This window comes from Toxoplasma gondii, chromosome Ia, assembly GCF_000006565.2.
Source record: "Toxoplasma gondii ME49 chromosome Ia, whole genome shotgun sequence".
Classification (NCBI taxonomy): domain Eukaryota; phylum Apicomplexa; class Conoidasida; order Eucoccidiorida; family Sarcocystidae; genus Toxoplasma; species Toxoplasma gondii.
The window spans coordinates 1,328,239-1,343,954 of record NC_031467.1 but is presented as its reverse complement, the minus strand read 5'-3'; the positions used below and the strand labels follow the sequence as shown (position 1 = coordinate 1,343,954).

The following is a 15,716-nucleotide window of genomic DNA, read 5'->3' as shown; positions in this document are numbered from 1 at the left end:
AAAAAGCGACTAGAGAGCTGCCGCATGCATGTGTGTGTTTACCATAAATCTCGAGCAAAGCAAAAACACGCTTGGCGAACCAGCCACAGTTTGTGGCCCTTTGCGCTTTCCATCTTCATGTGACGCTTGTTTGTCGTTTATACAAATATGGTAATGCCTGTCAAGTTCCTTGTACCAATTTTGCTCTCTGCGTACGTTGGGCCAGACCAAAGAGTTGATGCTGTTTCTTCACAATCTGCAGACGACTCTCTCGTTGACCCCTGCGGGCTCAGTGCCGAGATGAAAAATTCCTGCATGCAGCATGCACAAGAACCCGGTTTCCTGCATGCTCAGTGAAAGCGTGCTCTGTTTTTATAAACGTGTCAAAATCCGTGTTTAAAAAAGGACGGTGCCAAAACGCATTGGCAGATCTAGTGTTTGCTCTTACTGAAAGGTGTACATCATGTGTGCGGGTTGCGGCTTTCACGCGGCTAGTTTGTGTTTCAAACGGTTGGCGCCTGCAGCCCGTCAGCGGTGAAGAGAACGGCAAACAAATCGGCAGCCATTTGACGAGGCGCCACTTCAGCAGAAATTTCATGGCGCCCGTATGACCACGTGTCGAGTCGTTCATTCATGAGCGCTAGCCTGCTTGTCCGTAAGTTTTCTGCGCGTGTGTACGGCGTTGTGTCTGTTGACATATATGTGATGTCCAACCGTGAAGCTTGGTCCACGGGAACCCGTTGAGAGAGAACGAACCACGACTCATCAAGCGCATTGTTATTTCATTCCGCTTGATCTAAGGCATTTAGTTCACCCGGCTCCATTTTTCTGATCGCACAAGTTTCTCATGGAGCAGCGACTTAACCGCAGTTTTCGCTCGTCTGTGCTCGGCTTCCAGTGGTAAAAGTTCATTTCCACTGAGTTTTTGCTCGTGTCCTATTAAGTTCTGCCCACTTAATTCTGTGTGTCGCTCTCAACAGACTTGTCAAGAGGGACGGGGGGACCGCACTCGTCGGATTTCTCGAATAATGTGTCTGGGAGCTGCTTAGGTCTCAGGGTAGATGCTTCTCTATACACACCCTGGTTTTCCATGAAGCAACCGGATCCGTCTCAGAGAACTCGGGGAGAACCCGCGGGGGCGCGACCGGGGGAGAGAAAGGACTTCTTTCTTTCCCCCGACTCCCAGGCGCCGCGCAGAGCGGGGGAACAGCCCGACTCCGGCGGGGCTGAATCTCCTCACGTTGACGTCAGCGTCATTTCTGATTCTGGACACAGTGTGGCGTTTGTGCGCGCCGCTACATCTGGCTGCCTCTCAGCTGTCTTTTCAACTGCACTGTTTGTCTTGCGGAAGCGACGTAAGTCCGTGCATCCCTCGTCGGTCTGAGGTGCGAGCTTTGAATACCCGAACGGTAATTCATCAGTGCGCCCGACTCACAGCGTATTCAGCAGCGGCAGCTACTTGACCGTAGCTCTAGTGAACTGACCCTTGAGTCACGTAAATCGAAATCGATGGGAGTATGTAAGAGGCCGTCGAGGCGTCTTTCTCAATCGAGTCGTCGCTGGACAGTCAAAAGCTTCTAGACTGCGAACACACGCTGCAAACGCCTGTAGCAGTACCGGCTGCCTTGTCTCTTTTGGTGTGGTTCCAACGTTGATGGTTCTTAGCGGCAGATTTCACTCGCGTTCTGCCTCGCATAAAAGGGTCTTCAGGGTCTTGTGTATTTCGAACTGCATGCGACTCATGATGTCAGTGACGCTGAAGGCTTTGAGTAAGCCGTTCTGAACTCGTCAAACGGAGGCGTGGCTTTTATGTTCTCTGTTCAGAACCTCCTTCTTTCGGCTGGAGGTGGCACGCTGCTGCGGGCTGCGGCGGGGCGGCGTTCGGGTGGTGGTACTCCCGTTGGAAACAGCGTGTCCAGGAGCAGGGCCTGGTGAGTGTTCCTTGCTCACTATGTCGACGAGATCTCTAAACGAATTCGGCTACAAATTTTTTTCTGGAGTAGAGCACCGCGACGGGTGCCGGCACAACTCGGTTTTATGTCGACAGGAAGTTCAGGCCAGATAACGGGGTATTAACAGCGATAGTTCTTGCAGTAGTTCCTACTGAAAAAGTCCAGCCCTCCACACAGGCCTTCTTTGGTAGCTTTGGGGAGCACTGTGCACTTTGTGATCCGAATAATTTAAGCAGCGAAGGACACCAGTTGTGTGATCCTGCAAAGCTTGTGTAGACATCCGAATTCGTCTCCACTGCTCCGCCAGCGGCACCTGGGGCAGGGATGCTTGAGAAGTCGGGATTTGCGGGCGACACTGCCATCAACGTAGCACCTGTACCAGGTTTCAGGGTCAGTATTTGCGTAGATAGATCTGCCAAACCATACTAGGCGTTTTTGCTGGTGAAGTGACCCGGACCGTGAGCGGTTTGCAAAAGCCCAGCGGATTTGGCCCTGTGGTCTTTACACATCCCCGTACACTGTAATTGCGCAGATGACTGGTGTGAGACCAGCACGGCATGCAACAGGTGTCTGTGTTCTGTATCCTTCTCTGGAGGTGGAGATGGCATTCGAGGTGCTTCCGTATGGTTTCGGGTGCGTTCGCGCAGGCGAGACTACGGAAGGTCTCTGGCACCGGCACAGCATTCATGGTGAGCATTCAGCTTTGGAGCTATTTGTCTACCGAAAACTTCTGTCGTGAGTGCAGTGTCTTGGACGCGCAGCAACCGAAGGGGGGATTTCACCTAAACGAAGGAACATTCGTCACGTCCGCCGCGACAGCACGGTGTTTTCTATTGGGAAACACACGTGTTCGTCTTATGAACGGCTCACTGCGTTTGATTAGCAGTTCCTGCGGAGTATTCTTTCGAGGTGTTTCAGGGTGTCTGGGGTTAGAAATGAAAGGTTGAAACAGGGAGGATAGACAGGCAGGCTAAAGCACAGCACTTTCTGCGGTTCACCAGAAAAATGTCAGTGATCAACTGTACTGGCTGTCATTCAGCTCTCTGCTCTTTAGTATCGTAGTCATGCACCCGTGTCTGTGTACGCTGGAGAGACAAACAGCAATGCTAAAGAATCCACAGGCGGTTTAAATCCCGTTTCATCAGCAACGGCAAAGGAAAAGTCACTGTTCTGTGTTTCGTCGTGTGCCCGCTGCGTAATACGGAGGGACCGGACGACCCATTGTATCGAGCTCAGCAAACTCGGCAGCGGAAAATGCGCCGTGGCAGAAAAAACAACACTGCGGTTTGAGAAGTGTGCAGCCGCAGCTCCTTGATTGGCAATGCAGGGAAATCTCTTTTCGTGCTCGTATCACCGGAACGTCTTTCCTGCCTCCGTTCACAAATGCCAGAGTTCTCAATCCTGATGCTTTCTACTCGATAGAAACCGTCTATCCGTGTAACTATCTTTACCAGTGTCGGTATTTCTTGCCTCTACACTCTCCAGGCCTTGGATAGTCTCGCCCCTCCACTTCCGCCTGACGTTTTCACTGAAGCTGGCGAACAGGCTGCTGAGAAGTTAATGAAGCAAAACCGTTTCCGCACAGGGTGATGATGAGTCCAGAGGGCAACTTCAGGGGGCCTACCACTTAACGGTTCTCCGAAATATGAAACAGAATCGCTCCAGGACGACTTCGTAGACATGACAACTAGACTGCTTTGGTTTTTTGGAAGGGAGAACGGACGAGTTGAAATGTAATTTTGAGAAAAAATGGCGACAGTGGCCGCCTTTCGATCCGCTGCAGCATAAACTAATATGTTGACCCTGGATGCCGGTGACGCCGGTTCATCCACAGGGTCGCCTATTGCTCGTATCAGACCAAGTAACCTTGATTGAGTGCAACGCTCTGAATTGTGTATTGCCGTCTGGAAGCGTGTTAGGGGTCAAAGAAACGAAATAGCGTGAATTCACGGGAAAAAAAGTGGACGTGCAAAAACTCATTTGAGTTCACCGTTTGGGCGTTACCAGAGAAGTAAAGAACCTCCTGCGAGGACTGAAGCCTGCAGTGACGCTATTCTGAAGGTGTGGTATGAGAGCTTATCGAGACCGCTGACAAACAGCAAACTACTTGTTTTCAGATGCAGGGAGTGATCATAGTTTGTCGCGTCGGCGAGGAATGTCCTGTCACTGGCGTGAGTTGAAATAGCTTCTGCCTACTGAAAGTACCGATTATTTTTGTGTGCGGACGATGGGCGAGCAAACATCTTGAACATGGAAGGAATGCGATGTAATTAACTTGTTTGACAGCGACCAGAACTATCTTTTCGGACCACCACGAAACAACACGTGCACCGTGCCCAGTCCTTCGTCATCTGTTGACGGATGATTCTGTGAAAGATATTGACAGGACACAACTCTCCGCCGCAAATGTCTCGATTCTGTCCAGCCCGATAGATGTTCCCCTTTTCGTACTAAAACAATCAGTATAGCTATGCCAACCATAACTGCGTCCCAGCGGGGGTCCTCGAGGAGTGGCAACGTAGCTGAAAAGATAGTTCGTCAACTGCATCAAATGTAAACCACGCTACCGCTGAACTGCACTGTAAACGCTACCCGGGATCGCCCTGTACAATTAAACGAGGGCATGCGACTGATGTAACTCGACTTTTGGACTATCGAGGTACAATATGGTTTACATTGGAGCACAGTAGGACAAGACGGGTTCCACGAGGGCACTGTCAATTTATCAGCACGAGGCACACAGAGAAACAAGAACTACAAAGTCATTCGCATTGATTCTAAGGTACGGTACTATGCTGGCTGCGACTCCAGTGACATCATTCAGAGGGGTCGTAATATTACCTCACCTGCTTCAGCCGTCCACGAGTTCATCGCTGTCAGCTACGGCATTTGTTGCATGCGTTGACTACTTTTGTGCAGGCGTTCCCACACCCATACGAGACAAGCTGTGCATCAAAAGTCGAAGGTGATAGAGAGGTTCCGGATATATGACAATAAGAGACGAAAAGAGCCTTTACCGAGGGGCTGCGGGCAAATGCCCCTGGACCGCGAAACAGCAAACGTCATTGCATTAACCTAAGCGGGCGATTGTGCGATTGTTTCCAGTATTTTGCCTCCCCGATCAATCAGAATGTCGACAGTAGCTGCGCGCCTCGTGAAACGTTTCAAGGTTTCCTTCTATCCAAAAAGCGACAATGAGAAGGTTGGTATGGCGATGACCTGTGTACCACGAGTCATCGTGAAACAACCCTACGGTGGCGTTGCGCTAAGCGAGGGTTCTTCGGCGTTAAACACTGACGGGATAGCGTTGAGGCTCCCGGTTGGTGTTTTCTGAACACAGGTTTCCTCTTCTCCACACAGAACAAGAAAAGGAACACAGCAAACCCATCACCTGTCATCTGCTACCATTGTCAGTTTCTTCAATCCCCAGGACACTGCACAAGATTCTGTTCCGTTGTCTGTTCACGTAGAAACCACGTTTTTGATCCATTCACAAACTGTTTTTCTTCGGCGCTCCTCCTGACGCTTTGATGGCTCGCAATGTTTCGGGCAGCTCATTGCCTTCCCGCATTGGGACGGACAATCCCTGTCACCTTCGGGTGGTAAACGCCCAGTGTCATCACCAGCGAGGGCGGTTTCACTTCTACATCGACGGTTTCAGTACAGCATCGAATACTTGTAGATCGTGAAAGTCTCGTTGACCGTGGCCTTTCTCCGTGTCAGAATCCGCTTTCGCTATCACCTTTTCCACACCAACTACGCTGCGGCACAGGAAAGAATTCAACTAATAACTCGCTAACATCTATTCGCAACAATCTTGGTCACACTGAATCTTCATACGAATGTACACAGCATGAAATCTCTCTCCTAACGAAAGAGAATACTTCAAGTTCGCCACAGGGAAGAGAAGGCTGGCGGCCTTTCGTGTGTACAGATATGAAATCCCTGTAATCAGCATTATGAATCGAGTGTGTCTTACAACGTGTTCTCATTTTCTGTTTGCCCCACGAGCTTCCTCAACCACTGGGGCCGCATATCGCAGGATCACGGCGTGCCTGCTTGACGACTGTGTCAGCGCAAGACGAGTGTCCGTCGACTGCATGCATCGACTTGACCCTTTCTCCCTCGCCGGCGTCACTAAACAAAAACGTCACCATTTTCTGTATACCGTCGCCTCGACAGGGACGGCTTGGACAATCAATAAGGTCAACGGCAGGAGAAATCCCCTGCTCCATCAGCGTGGCTCCGTCGGTACACGTTGTACCACTTCAGACTGACCCGATGGAAAATCCAGTGCATCCCTGCTTTGGCCTCTTGCGTTGATCAAGCACAGCGGCGCCCTCCGTGCCTGCGAAAGGGCACCCTGTCCCAGTAGTACACTTCCCTGTAAGTCACTTCACACACCAGTGCGACAGCGTGTGAAAGAGGTCATTCTCCCTTCACTGCTCGCAAAATGCGTTCACTAGATCTCCGCACCAGCACAGCGTCCAAAGGAAAGGAGCTGTATATAGCAGAGACAGACGAGCGCCAACATCTTCGTGGTTGGGTTCGCGGAATCATCGAAAAGAATCCTGAAACAAGCAAACAAGAGCCCATTGAGGAGGCGTGCAGCCGGGTCTAGGATGCGGAGAGCTGAGCGTAAGAAAGTTCGCATAACCTAAAAAGCCGGGAATTCGACTGAGGGCGGCAAGAGTTTTTCTGGGCCATAGAATCGTGTTGCTTTCAACACAGTCCACGTAACACAGCCCGCTGAACATTTCGCTGTACTCTGAGCTCAAACAATTGCTACGGACAAAAAGGGAATGCAGTGCGAAGGCAACCATCTGTGACCTCACGTTGCATCGCGGCCGGCGATCGACTTGTACTCATCCAGGAAAAGCGTTATCCTCGCCGCGATGTTTTTGTTCGGGCGGTACGCGATCCATTCTTGAGGCATTCGGCGGCTTTTACTGCCCTTCGCTGAGTACACCCCGGAACACATACCGCATCCACTGAGTCGCTCTCTGAAAAAAGAAATTTTTAGGAGCCTAAGAATCCTACGATGTGATGTGTAAAGAGTCCGATTTAGTTGTTACTGGACTCACAATGCGTCGTACACGCTACATAGAAAATGAACCGGAGCTATTTCAACAAAATGACTTTTGTAACCTAGGATATTTGCGGACCCGTTCCTTTACCTTCAGATAAGTGACGTCTCCACCCACACTCTGTTCTCTAAAGTTGTCTTTCCGGCATGCTCTCACGCGCGGAACCGACCGTCTCTGCCTTCCTAAAACTCGCCAGTCCGTTCAAGAGCTATAGCCTCATAGACAACTTACTCCGTCTCACGATGTCCAAGAGCTTGTGTCGCTGTAGGATGCGGACAAGAAACACAGACACGCTTTCCTTCATAGTCAGTTTTCTACCCGGGACAAGAGGGACACGCCACAATGTGGGCAACTGCAGACTGACAGACATACGAGCTTCAAATGTTTCTGCAGGTGAAACAGTTCACAGACGCAATAATGTCGCCTAACCGCTCCGAGGAGCCTCATGGAGACTCAACAGTATTCAGCGTGCGAGTCTACATCCCCGAATTAACTTCGGATCCACGGCATTCGCTCGTAGTTGAAATTTGTATACCTTCGCATCGCGCACGCGCAAGACTGTTGACGGCGAACGCGGCATCGAGACGTAGCCGAGGGCCTTCTGCTTCGTCGTCCGGGACTCTATAAAATAAAAGAAAACGACGTTTGTGCAGACAACAGATAGACCCACAGCGACGTGCACACGGCCCTCTGTAGCGTCGGGCCTCGCCGGCCAGGTGTTACGAACTTCGCAGAAACGGCTCCCCGGGTTCACGTTTGTTGACTATCGATACCTGTTTTTCGCAATGGCTGTCGCACGCCCGGAAGCGGCAAGCGAAAAAACGACTAGCCGCGGCATCCGGCACGGCGAACTGCTCGCGAGGGTCCGGCGAAGAGTACCGATTCGTTTAAGAAGTACGCTGTCACGCTGACACTCGGCTGGGACGTACCTCCGCAGTGCACAAGTTCGTTCACAGTCATTAACGGCCGCGAGACGTATGAGAACAGAGACTGGCCACACGGAAGGTCTGCGCGAATGACTGTGAAGGCGTCTGTCGACTTCGGGTCTGTCACGTCAAGCACGTCACGCTGGACAGTCGGATTCGGCAAGTACAGCGACATGTGCCATCCACCTGGAAGGTAGGCTGCTGCAGGTCTGAGCAGAAAAAAAAAGTTAACCGAGTGACAGCCGTTGGCCTACGTGCCGCCAGCACCTACCAGTCGCGGTGGTAGCAGAAGATGTTCTTTCCTGTTCGGTATTTTCGAGGGAAAGGCATCTCTGATCTAACTTGCGGGAGCGCAAGCGGAAGGGATCGGTCGGATGATGGCACTAGTGGCTTATTCCACTCCGCGCTAGAAGTACAAAACCACTCGCAAGCAAGCAATTTCGTCTTGTCGAGGGTCTGGGTCTCCAACTCGCACTACTCGACCGCACGCCTTTTCCTCGAAAGTCGTTTCAACGATATACGTGTGTGCGGTTTGGAGAATTCTGCGCCAATGGTCGACTCACTCGGATGTATGGGACACGACGAAAAAGATTCGCTTCTCGATCCTATTGTGAACGGAAAACGCAGCAGAATCCAGCTGGTTCGGCAGCTGGTACTTGTAGTGCTTTTGCAGAGACAGAAAGTGAAGCCCTGCAATCAACCGAAAAACAGTGAGCAACAACTTCTGGAGGCGTGTCGCTGGAGACACGGATTCCCACACGCTCCTGTGCTCAGTGGGCTTCTGCGAATGCGCCATCTGCGTACAGAGGCAAAATCCACTCATGACGACGGCAGCGAGGTCGCGGTCATCTGCGGAGACATGCTACACATAGGAAAGTGAGAAGACAGCGCAGGCAACGCCACGCATCCTTTAAGACGCACGTCATCACGAGAATGACTTTGTAAAATATCCCACACCTAGGCCGAAAAACCGATCCTCCCTACCGCGTAACAATCCATGACACCACAATGATACTCACCGCGTATGAACGCCCTCCAGTCCGTCAACTGTTTCCAGAGTGAGATTTCCCTGCTACGCCAGCAGGGCCGACAAAGAACTTCGCCCGTGGCGCAATCTTCTTCAGCGTCTGCTGGGTGGTTAATCTCGGACAGACACCTCGAGCACTGCCGCAGGCGGAGATGCCCTTCGTTGATGCGGTTGCACGTGGCGGGCCCGCGTGCAGCGAGTCTGTCGGGCGCTACAGCCGACGAATCCGTCTGGCCACGAACCGGCAGCTGACGCTTGCCTCTCTGCAGGAGTCTCGATGTCGGTTCTGAGGTTCTTTTTCTACATGATGTGGTCTCAAGTTCAGATTCGTGTGTTTCGTGCCGCCGAAAGAGAATCAACGGGCTATCGCACCGACGCAGGGGTCGCTTCTTGTCCTGAAACATACAAGATCCAAGCAAAGCAAGGGGTATGTCGAGCGCCAGGTCACTCGTGAGACAGGCGCCCAGTGATTTGGGCGTGAAAACAGAGCGATAAGCACCGTGAACGGTTCGTTGTTGACGACGGAACCGCGTAGAGTCACAACAGCTGGTCCGGTAGTTCGCGAATGAAGTGCAGCCGCAGGGAGGACAGCTCGTATAGAGCACAGATGCGACGGACCCTGCTTGTTCGCAGAACCGGTGTTTTACGTGACCCCTGGCTCATGTACATGCACTCGACACGCTGTGGCATGGACTGAAGAAAGGTGCAAAAAGTCGAGCGCGTTTTTATGTACTTCCCGCCGTTCACCACCCGCTCCACGTCCTTAAGAAATCCACAACCACACTGAACAACAAAATAGCCCATCGCTAAACCGACGCAGTCCCACAGAGCCAGACTCGTCAAAACACCGGAGTGTGGCCGACTCAAACAAATGTTCAAGTGTAAACCTAGCGCCCACCCCTCTTGCTAATAATAAGACCTTTAGCATTCTTTCCAAGTTGATGACAGAAGCGGTCCCGCGATACTACTCACGACGGTAACTTTACTCAACATCCAGCGATGGGAAGCACCTTCATCTAGCCTTTTCTCGGGCGACTGAACACTAACCAAAGCGGTGTCTATATTATTCACCGAGACAAATCGACCCGGCAGCGATGAACATCTGAACTTTGCTCCAATCGCGCAATCGGGACAGTCGCTCTGCTCATCGTCAGAGAACGCATTTTCCTTCAACTCGGTCTCCTGCGTATGTCGATAGCGCGGCTCTCCACAGTACTCCTGTTCTGGTTCGCGACGCATCCACTGCCGGTTCGCCTCCAACTCGCTGCGCGCGGGTACGATCTTAGACACAGACCCACATCCCCGCGGCTGTGAATCTGTTGTCAAATCCCCATGCTCCAGACGCACGCAGGAAGTCGGTGTTTCAACGAAGTCAGTTCGACGACACCGAGAAAGCGCCGAGGGCTCTCGACGGCTCAGTGCACATTGCGTTGTTGCTGCGACTCGCCCTAATTCACTGCCGTGCGCCGGAGTAGCACTGCATGGTGTGTGGGTCTCCTCCACGGCGTCTATCGGCTCATGCAAAACAGATTCACCATTCATCCTGGACGACTCTGATGTCTCTGAGACAGCGTCTAACCTATGGAGTGTCTCAATCGCAGTTAGCGGTTCGAGAAACAGCCTCCTCTCAGTGCGACTCTTGGCCTCCAGGGCGTCACGGCTTCCAGAGCCGTGACATGGGTGCTCTGGCGTTCCTGTTCCAGATCCTTGCGGCTGTGATAATGCGGAAGCGATGAGTGCCTGGATGTGTGGGAAATCGAATGACGCCGTTGCAGATGGGAGGAAGTGTCGGCAGCTCTCACGACGCGACGAAGCAGCGGTTGAAGCGTCAACCGGGCTGGGCGGGAAATCCTCGAGACCACCATCCTCTTGTCCATGGGGGAAAACGACCTCCCGGTCGTCGAACAGCGGAAGCAGGCGTCGGCTGGTGCCCCGGGATTGTGACAGCGGACTAAACATCCTGGAACCCATATCACAGGCGCGGGTGGCACGCGAGCAACATTCTGAGTGATTGCGTTTTCCACCTCCTCCACCCTCCTGTACACAGCAGCTACCACGAGCCACGTCTGCCTCAGTCCGCAACGTGCGGCCACCACTATCTACAACGCGGATTTGGCAGGTTCGGTCAGGCGCTCTCCACGCACAATATTCATCCTCATACTCGTGGTACGCAACCGGAAGTTTCGTCTCCGGGCCTTTAGTCGGGTCCCCGACTCCGGTGGTTGCTTTTGAGCCTAGGGCATCAGGCATGGCTGGGGAATGCGCTCCAAAAGCTACTGACGGAAACGTGGCATTTAGACTCCCCTCCTCCGAGGCCTCTGTGAACGGTGCTCGCTTGTACACACACAGGTGTCCCGCGGAAGACGTGAACTGCGACGGGAGTCACTGGCATCGGGAACGCCAGTGGTGGCGGCCGTTGGAACTCACACGCAGGGTTTTCCGGTTGATATACTGAAGTCAGATCACAGTGTTGATACGGATCTAAAAAAACCTCCGATTTATGTCAGACACGGAAGGAAAAGCTTCACCTTCGACTCCCTGACGAAAAAATGGAGGACATTCAATGTAGGTAACATCCAACTTCTGGAAAGCCTTTCCTTCTTTCGACGCTCCCTGCTCGGACTCTCGCCACACTGCTGCAAACAGCACCAGCAAGGCCGATGCCGATGTAAAAAAAGACGAGGAGGCTCTCCCCACCGATTAGTGTGTGGCTGCTTCCGCGAATAGGTTAGTGGTGGCTCGCCTACTCCCGGGACCATCCGTCGAACCACGTCGGCAGCGCTTTTATTTACACTGAAACAAAGTGGTGTTACTTCTGCAATATGCACACATGTAGCCAGTAGGCATGAAACCTGCAGAAATCACTGTAAAAGCGCAGGTCTGAGGGATAACTGTGACGCTCTTAAAGTTCGAGAGGGGCGAGCTGCCGGTGTTGTGCTCTCAACAGAGGCAGTCCAGCGTTCCCCTGGGAGACAAGTGACCAGAATAACTCCCAGTGGGGGGTCCCTGTGCATCCCAACCAACAAGAATGCAGATTCTCCGTAACACGTCGTGGTCGGAGCCCCCAAACAGTCTCGGTAAACTTGGCCTCCCGCTAACCGTTGCCCTTGACATAAGCAGTTGAACGGCCTTGTGCCATTTCCGTAGCGCGCTTGAAGTCTTGTGGCGAGCGCTCCACGGCGCGCCAAGAGAGACGGCAAAGCTCTACAGCACACGAAAAATACACCGCGCCTCGGAAACACCAGTCGACGCTGTTTTCAATGAAAGAAGCTGAATATGTTATGATGTCGCAATCGAACCGGTAAAGCACTGCTATTCCAGCGCGCGCTGGCCGTCAACAGAAGCAGCCGGCGCATCCGCAGCAGCACTCTCGAAGAGACTAGGAATGAGATCGGATGCCGCAACGGAAACGCCGCGTTCGGTATTTAAAAATATATAAGAGTCGCCAAGGAAAGCACGGGGGGAAGGCGGATGCTGCCCCATTCGTTTCTGCGAAAGTCATCACCAGTAAAAATATGGCAGCACGCAACCTCTGTCTAAGAACCCAACCCCGGACGACATTGCAGTGGACGCAGTCATGGAAGCTACGCACCGAACCGAGTGACTGCTGCGGGACTTGAACAAACCGCCTTGCACTCAATCCAGATGGCTACTCGCGTGTGAACGGATCCCACTTTTCGGACAACACCGCGAGTGGGGGCGCTGTGGGAGGCGGGTACATCGGGTGCTTCATAATACTCCAGGTGCCAGTGCTAGCTGGCAACTGTACTGTGGATCTGCGTGCGTCTGCCGTGATGTGAATGAATGCCACATATAACAGATACTTTGGGAGTTCCATTGTGCACGTGTGGGAGAGCAACGGCGCGAGACGCGCCTACCGGCACTCAGCGTTGCGCCCGCCCAACTGCGCGCTGTGCAGTTACGCTGGTGATGTAGCTGAAGGCATCCAGCATCTCGAGCATGGAATGAATCCACGTATGTCTCAAAGGAGATAACCATAGAGACAAAGAGAAGGGAATGTAGGTCGGCAAAGGCTAGCAGTCCTCCCGCTCCCTCCCCCCACAACAAGCAAGATTAGCAGCGGCGCCAAACAGCAGCGCCGCTGCAAGTCAAGCAGACGCGTGCTGCCTGTCCTGAAATCCTGCCAAGAAAATAGCGTACTTCAAGTTGCGGTATGGTGTAACAGTCGGCTGTCGCCAGAGCTGCAGAATATGACTTTGAGCCACACGACACACCAGAATATTTCTCAAAACAAAACGGAGGGGTCGGGCTACAGAAGAAAGTGGATAGCGGCACCCATCAAGGTATGACTTTCTTCCACCGTCGAGTCCCCGGGCACCCTCTGCAAAGTGCTGCGAGAGGCCAGGTGAGCCAACAAGGAAGAGATGGAGAAAACTGAAAGGGGCAAAGACTAGTTAATTAGATTGGGCAACTGCTTGACCCTGAAAAGGCCACAGGACCGCTGCACACTCGGCGGAGGCCGAACTAGTGGGCCAGCTAGGCCGCCTCATGGTGTTCTACGATTTGGTTTTCAAAATTAAAGGCCAAAATGCACTCCGATTGCTTTTTGAAATTTTTGCCTTTAGCTACACAAGTCGGAAGGCAGCTCGTTTTCTGTCACTAGGCTTCTGCTGGATCCGGCCAGATCTTATCGTGGAGTGACCTCTGAAACGCATTGCGAAGCCTGAAGCCGTCTTTCCGGGGGTCGCTTACCATGATTCGCTCGCAACTGGCTCCAGAGTGAAAGAGAATGCACAGTTCAATGCGCTTACTATCCTCGGGACATTTTAATTTGTATACTCAGTATGAATGTCTTCAAAAACTAAATTTTGCTGACTTGATTCTTCCCCTATAAGAACCCGTCGATCTTTCGTAGGTCGGAGCCTGGTTCTGCCACCGTCTGCGGTATTACGCCAGTTTCTTCAGAGTCACAGGTTGTTCATGTTGTCCACAGTGTAGTTGTTCGATGTTCAAGATAGTTGAAACGGAATGTTTGCAGAATTCTACACCAAAGGACGGACAGCCGATGTTTTGCCGGAAGATCGAGCTTCAGAGAAACGGGACCTCGTACAGCCGACATTGCCGTCGCGTCCCGCAACGACTTGTGTCTTGCATGGAAATACATTCAAAATTGCTTCCTATAGTTGCTTAGAGTTTTATGGCTAACAGCGACACCATTCACATGCCTGACGTGAGGGAATATCCGTGGTGGGGTACCTGGTAGTCTTAGGGTGGAATGTAGCAGCCGATGAACAGTCAACTTCCTCAAGCGCAGGCGGAAAATCCCACTACAAGAGTTACCGGTACCTGCACATAAACTACTATTCATAAGATATAGAGGGTAACACCTGCTTCTCCTGTCATCTGTGCCCTGCTTTGGTTGCTTCAGTAGTACGAAAGGTTGTAAGCCGTCTTAGCCGTGACGCCGCGGTTACTCGGCGGCAGTGGACAGAGACGAAACCATTTTCGTAACGCATTAGGCGCAAAAATCTGACATGAAGGCTCGATACATCGGTGTCACACTCAGGAGGTTGAGTTTACCCAACCCCCGTCGCCCACGTGCGTGAGGTACAGGCGTAAAACAAAAGCTGCATGGGAGAAACAAAGTGGGAACAAGCTGGCGCTCCAGCGCCTCGAGCCGTGGAGGATTTTGACACGCACTAGTTCCGCAATGTTTGATTGCTTGTAAACGGCTGCGACTAAAAACTGGACTGTCTGGTATGTGTTTGTAAATTTTATGTATCTTGAGACAACAGGGCCGAGTAGAAAAGCAAATTCATCTCTGTGCCATGTGCCAGAATAGGCAGGTGTGCCTTACGGTCAGTCAGGTATTTTCGCATTCCCTTCGAATGGAGGAAAAATATACCTAGTAAATTTCGACAGAGTGACAAACGTTATTCCGCTGCGTCATTGCTATTTGGCGTCCTTCCGTGTTAAACTACGGTTTGCACCCGGGGTGTCTCATAAGTGTAGCGTTCTCTTCTGCGGCAATACATCAGGTCCAATATTGCCTACAGAGAGTGTCATGGGCGAACTGTTTTCTTTGCTGCTTTGGTGTCTCTGGTTCACCCAAATCCCCGACCTCCAAGGTCTGTTGTGATTCGGTGACGCCCGTTCCACAATACTTCCCGGTGCCAGCTCTGTCTTCGTCTGAAACAGCGTTAACTTATTGAGCTGGGGTGTAGTCGTAAACAGTTTAGTACTCTCGCCTGCCCATTTTCTTTGTCGCTGTTCTAAATCAATGGTAATTTGTTCGTGGGTAATTTGTTCGTGACCCGTGGCGACCTGTCGTTCCGGTGCATGGCGTCGACTGACGAACTGCCCTATCTTCGCCATGTTCCAACAGCTTTCTTAATCGGAATGCCCTTATGAGACGAGGTCTCTCGCCGGGGCTGTCGGCTCAACAAATCTGCCTCAACTGAGCAAGTACAGAGAACTCGGTACAGGACCTCCGCCTGCCGAAGCAATGTCATCGCTTCCATGACCCAGCTGTGGACTGCCGAGTCACCCTATGAACTTGTGACTGAAACCACGTTTGTTAGCTGAGACACACGTGACTGGTGCATACAGATTTTCAATCGAAGGGGCGATTTACCACCACTACAGCCACCCTCGTTCCTCAACTCCCAATTCCACCGTTTATCAGTACGATTCGTGGCTGTCTGTTAACAGAAGGACCACACCCATTGTGTTTTGCAGGAAAACAGGCTCGCTCTTTGCTTGGATGATGTGGCTAGGCGTCAAC

The 15,716-nt window shown here is 52.1% G+C and overlaps 2 protein-coding genes across 2 annotated transcripts; one reads left to right on the top strand and one right to left on the bottom strand.

The window, feature by feature from the left end:
• The first annotated feature begins 370 nt into the window (after positions 1–370).
• TGME49_295035 (hypothetical protein) lies at positions 371–4,045 on the top strand. The gene is made up of 4 exons (XM_018782258.1): positions 371–1,334; positions 1,804–1,910; positions 2,579–2,620; positions 3,417–4,045. Exons 1-4 carry the CDS (start codon positions 1,070–1,072, stop codon positions 3,519–3,521), a joined length of 519 nt encoding a protein of 172 aa, XP_018638558.1. The 5' UTR covers positions 371–1,069; the 3' UTR covers positions 3,522–4,045.
• A 1,175-nt stretch (positions 4,046–5,220) lies between these two features.
• TGME49_295030 (hypothetical protein) lies at positions 5,221–11,281 on the bottom strand. Its single transcript, XM_018782257.1, has 8 exons — positions 10,019–11,281; positions 8,964–9,366; positions 8,508–8,634; positions 7,948–8,153; positions 7,554–7,639; positions 7,250–7,280; positions 6,767–6,890; positions 5,221–6,502 (listed from the first exon to the last, which is right to left on the bottom strand). The coding sequence occupies exons 1-8, from the start codon at positions 11,219–11,221 to the stop codon at positions 6,394–6,396; spliced, it is 2,289 nt and encodes a 762-aa protein (XP_018638559.1). The 5' UTR covers positions 11,222–11,281; the 3' UTR covers positions 5,221–6,393.
• Between the last annotated feature and the right edge of the window lie 4,435 nt (positions 11,282–15,716).

What these genes read in the sequence shown, in the direction of transcription:
- TGME49_295035 (XM_018782258.1), top strand. Translation starts at nt 1,070, where the DNA reads ATGAAGCAACCGGATCCGTCTCAGAGAACTCGGGGAGAACCCGCGGGG. An exon ending in GTTTGTCTTGCGGAAGCGAC is followed by an intron (nt 1,335 to 1,803) that starts GTAAGTCCGTGC and finishes TTCTCTGTTCAG; the next exon opens with AACCTCCTTCTTTCGGCTGG. An exon ending in GCACCGGCACAGCATTCATG is followed by an intron (nt 2,621 to 3,416) that starts GTGAGCATTCAG and finishes TACACTCTCCAG; the next exon opens with GCCTTGGATAGTCTCGCCCC.
- TGME49_295030 (XM_018782257.1), bottom strand. Translation starts at nt 11,221, where the DNA reads ATGCCTGATGCCCTAGGCTCAAAAGCAACCACCGGAGTCGGGGACCCG. An exon ending in TGCGCGTGCGCGATGCGAAG is followed by an intron (nt 7,281 to 7,553) that starts GTATACAAATTT and finishes CGCATCCTACAG; the next exon opens with CGACACAAGCTCTTGGACAT. An exon ending in CTTGGACATCGTGAGACGGA is followed by an intron (nt 6,891 to 7,249) that starts GTAAGTTGTCTA and finishes GGGTGTACTCAG; the next exon opens with CGAAGGGCAGTAAAAGCCGC.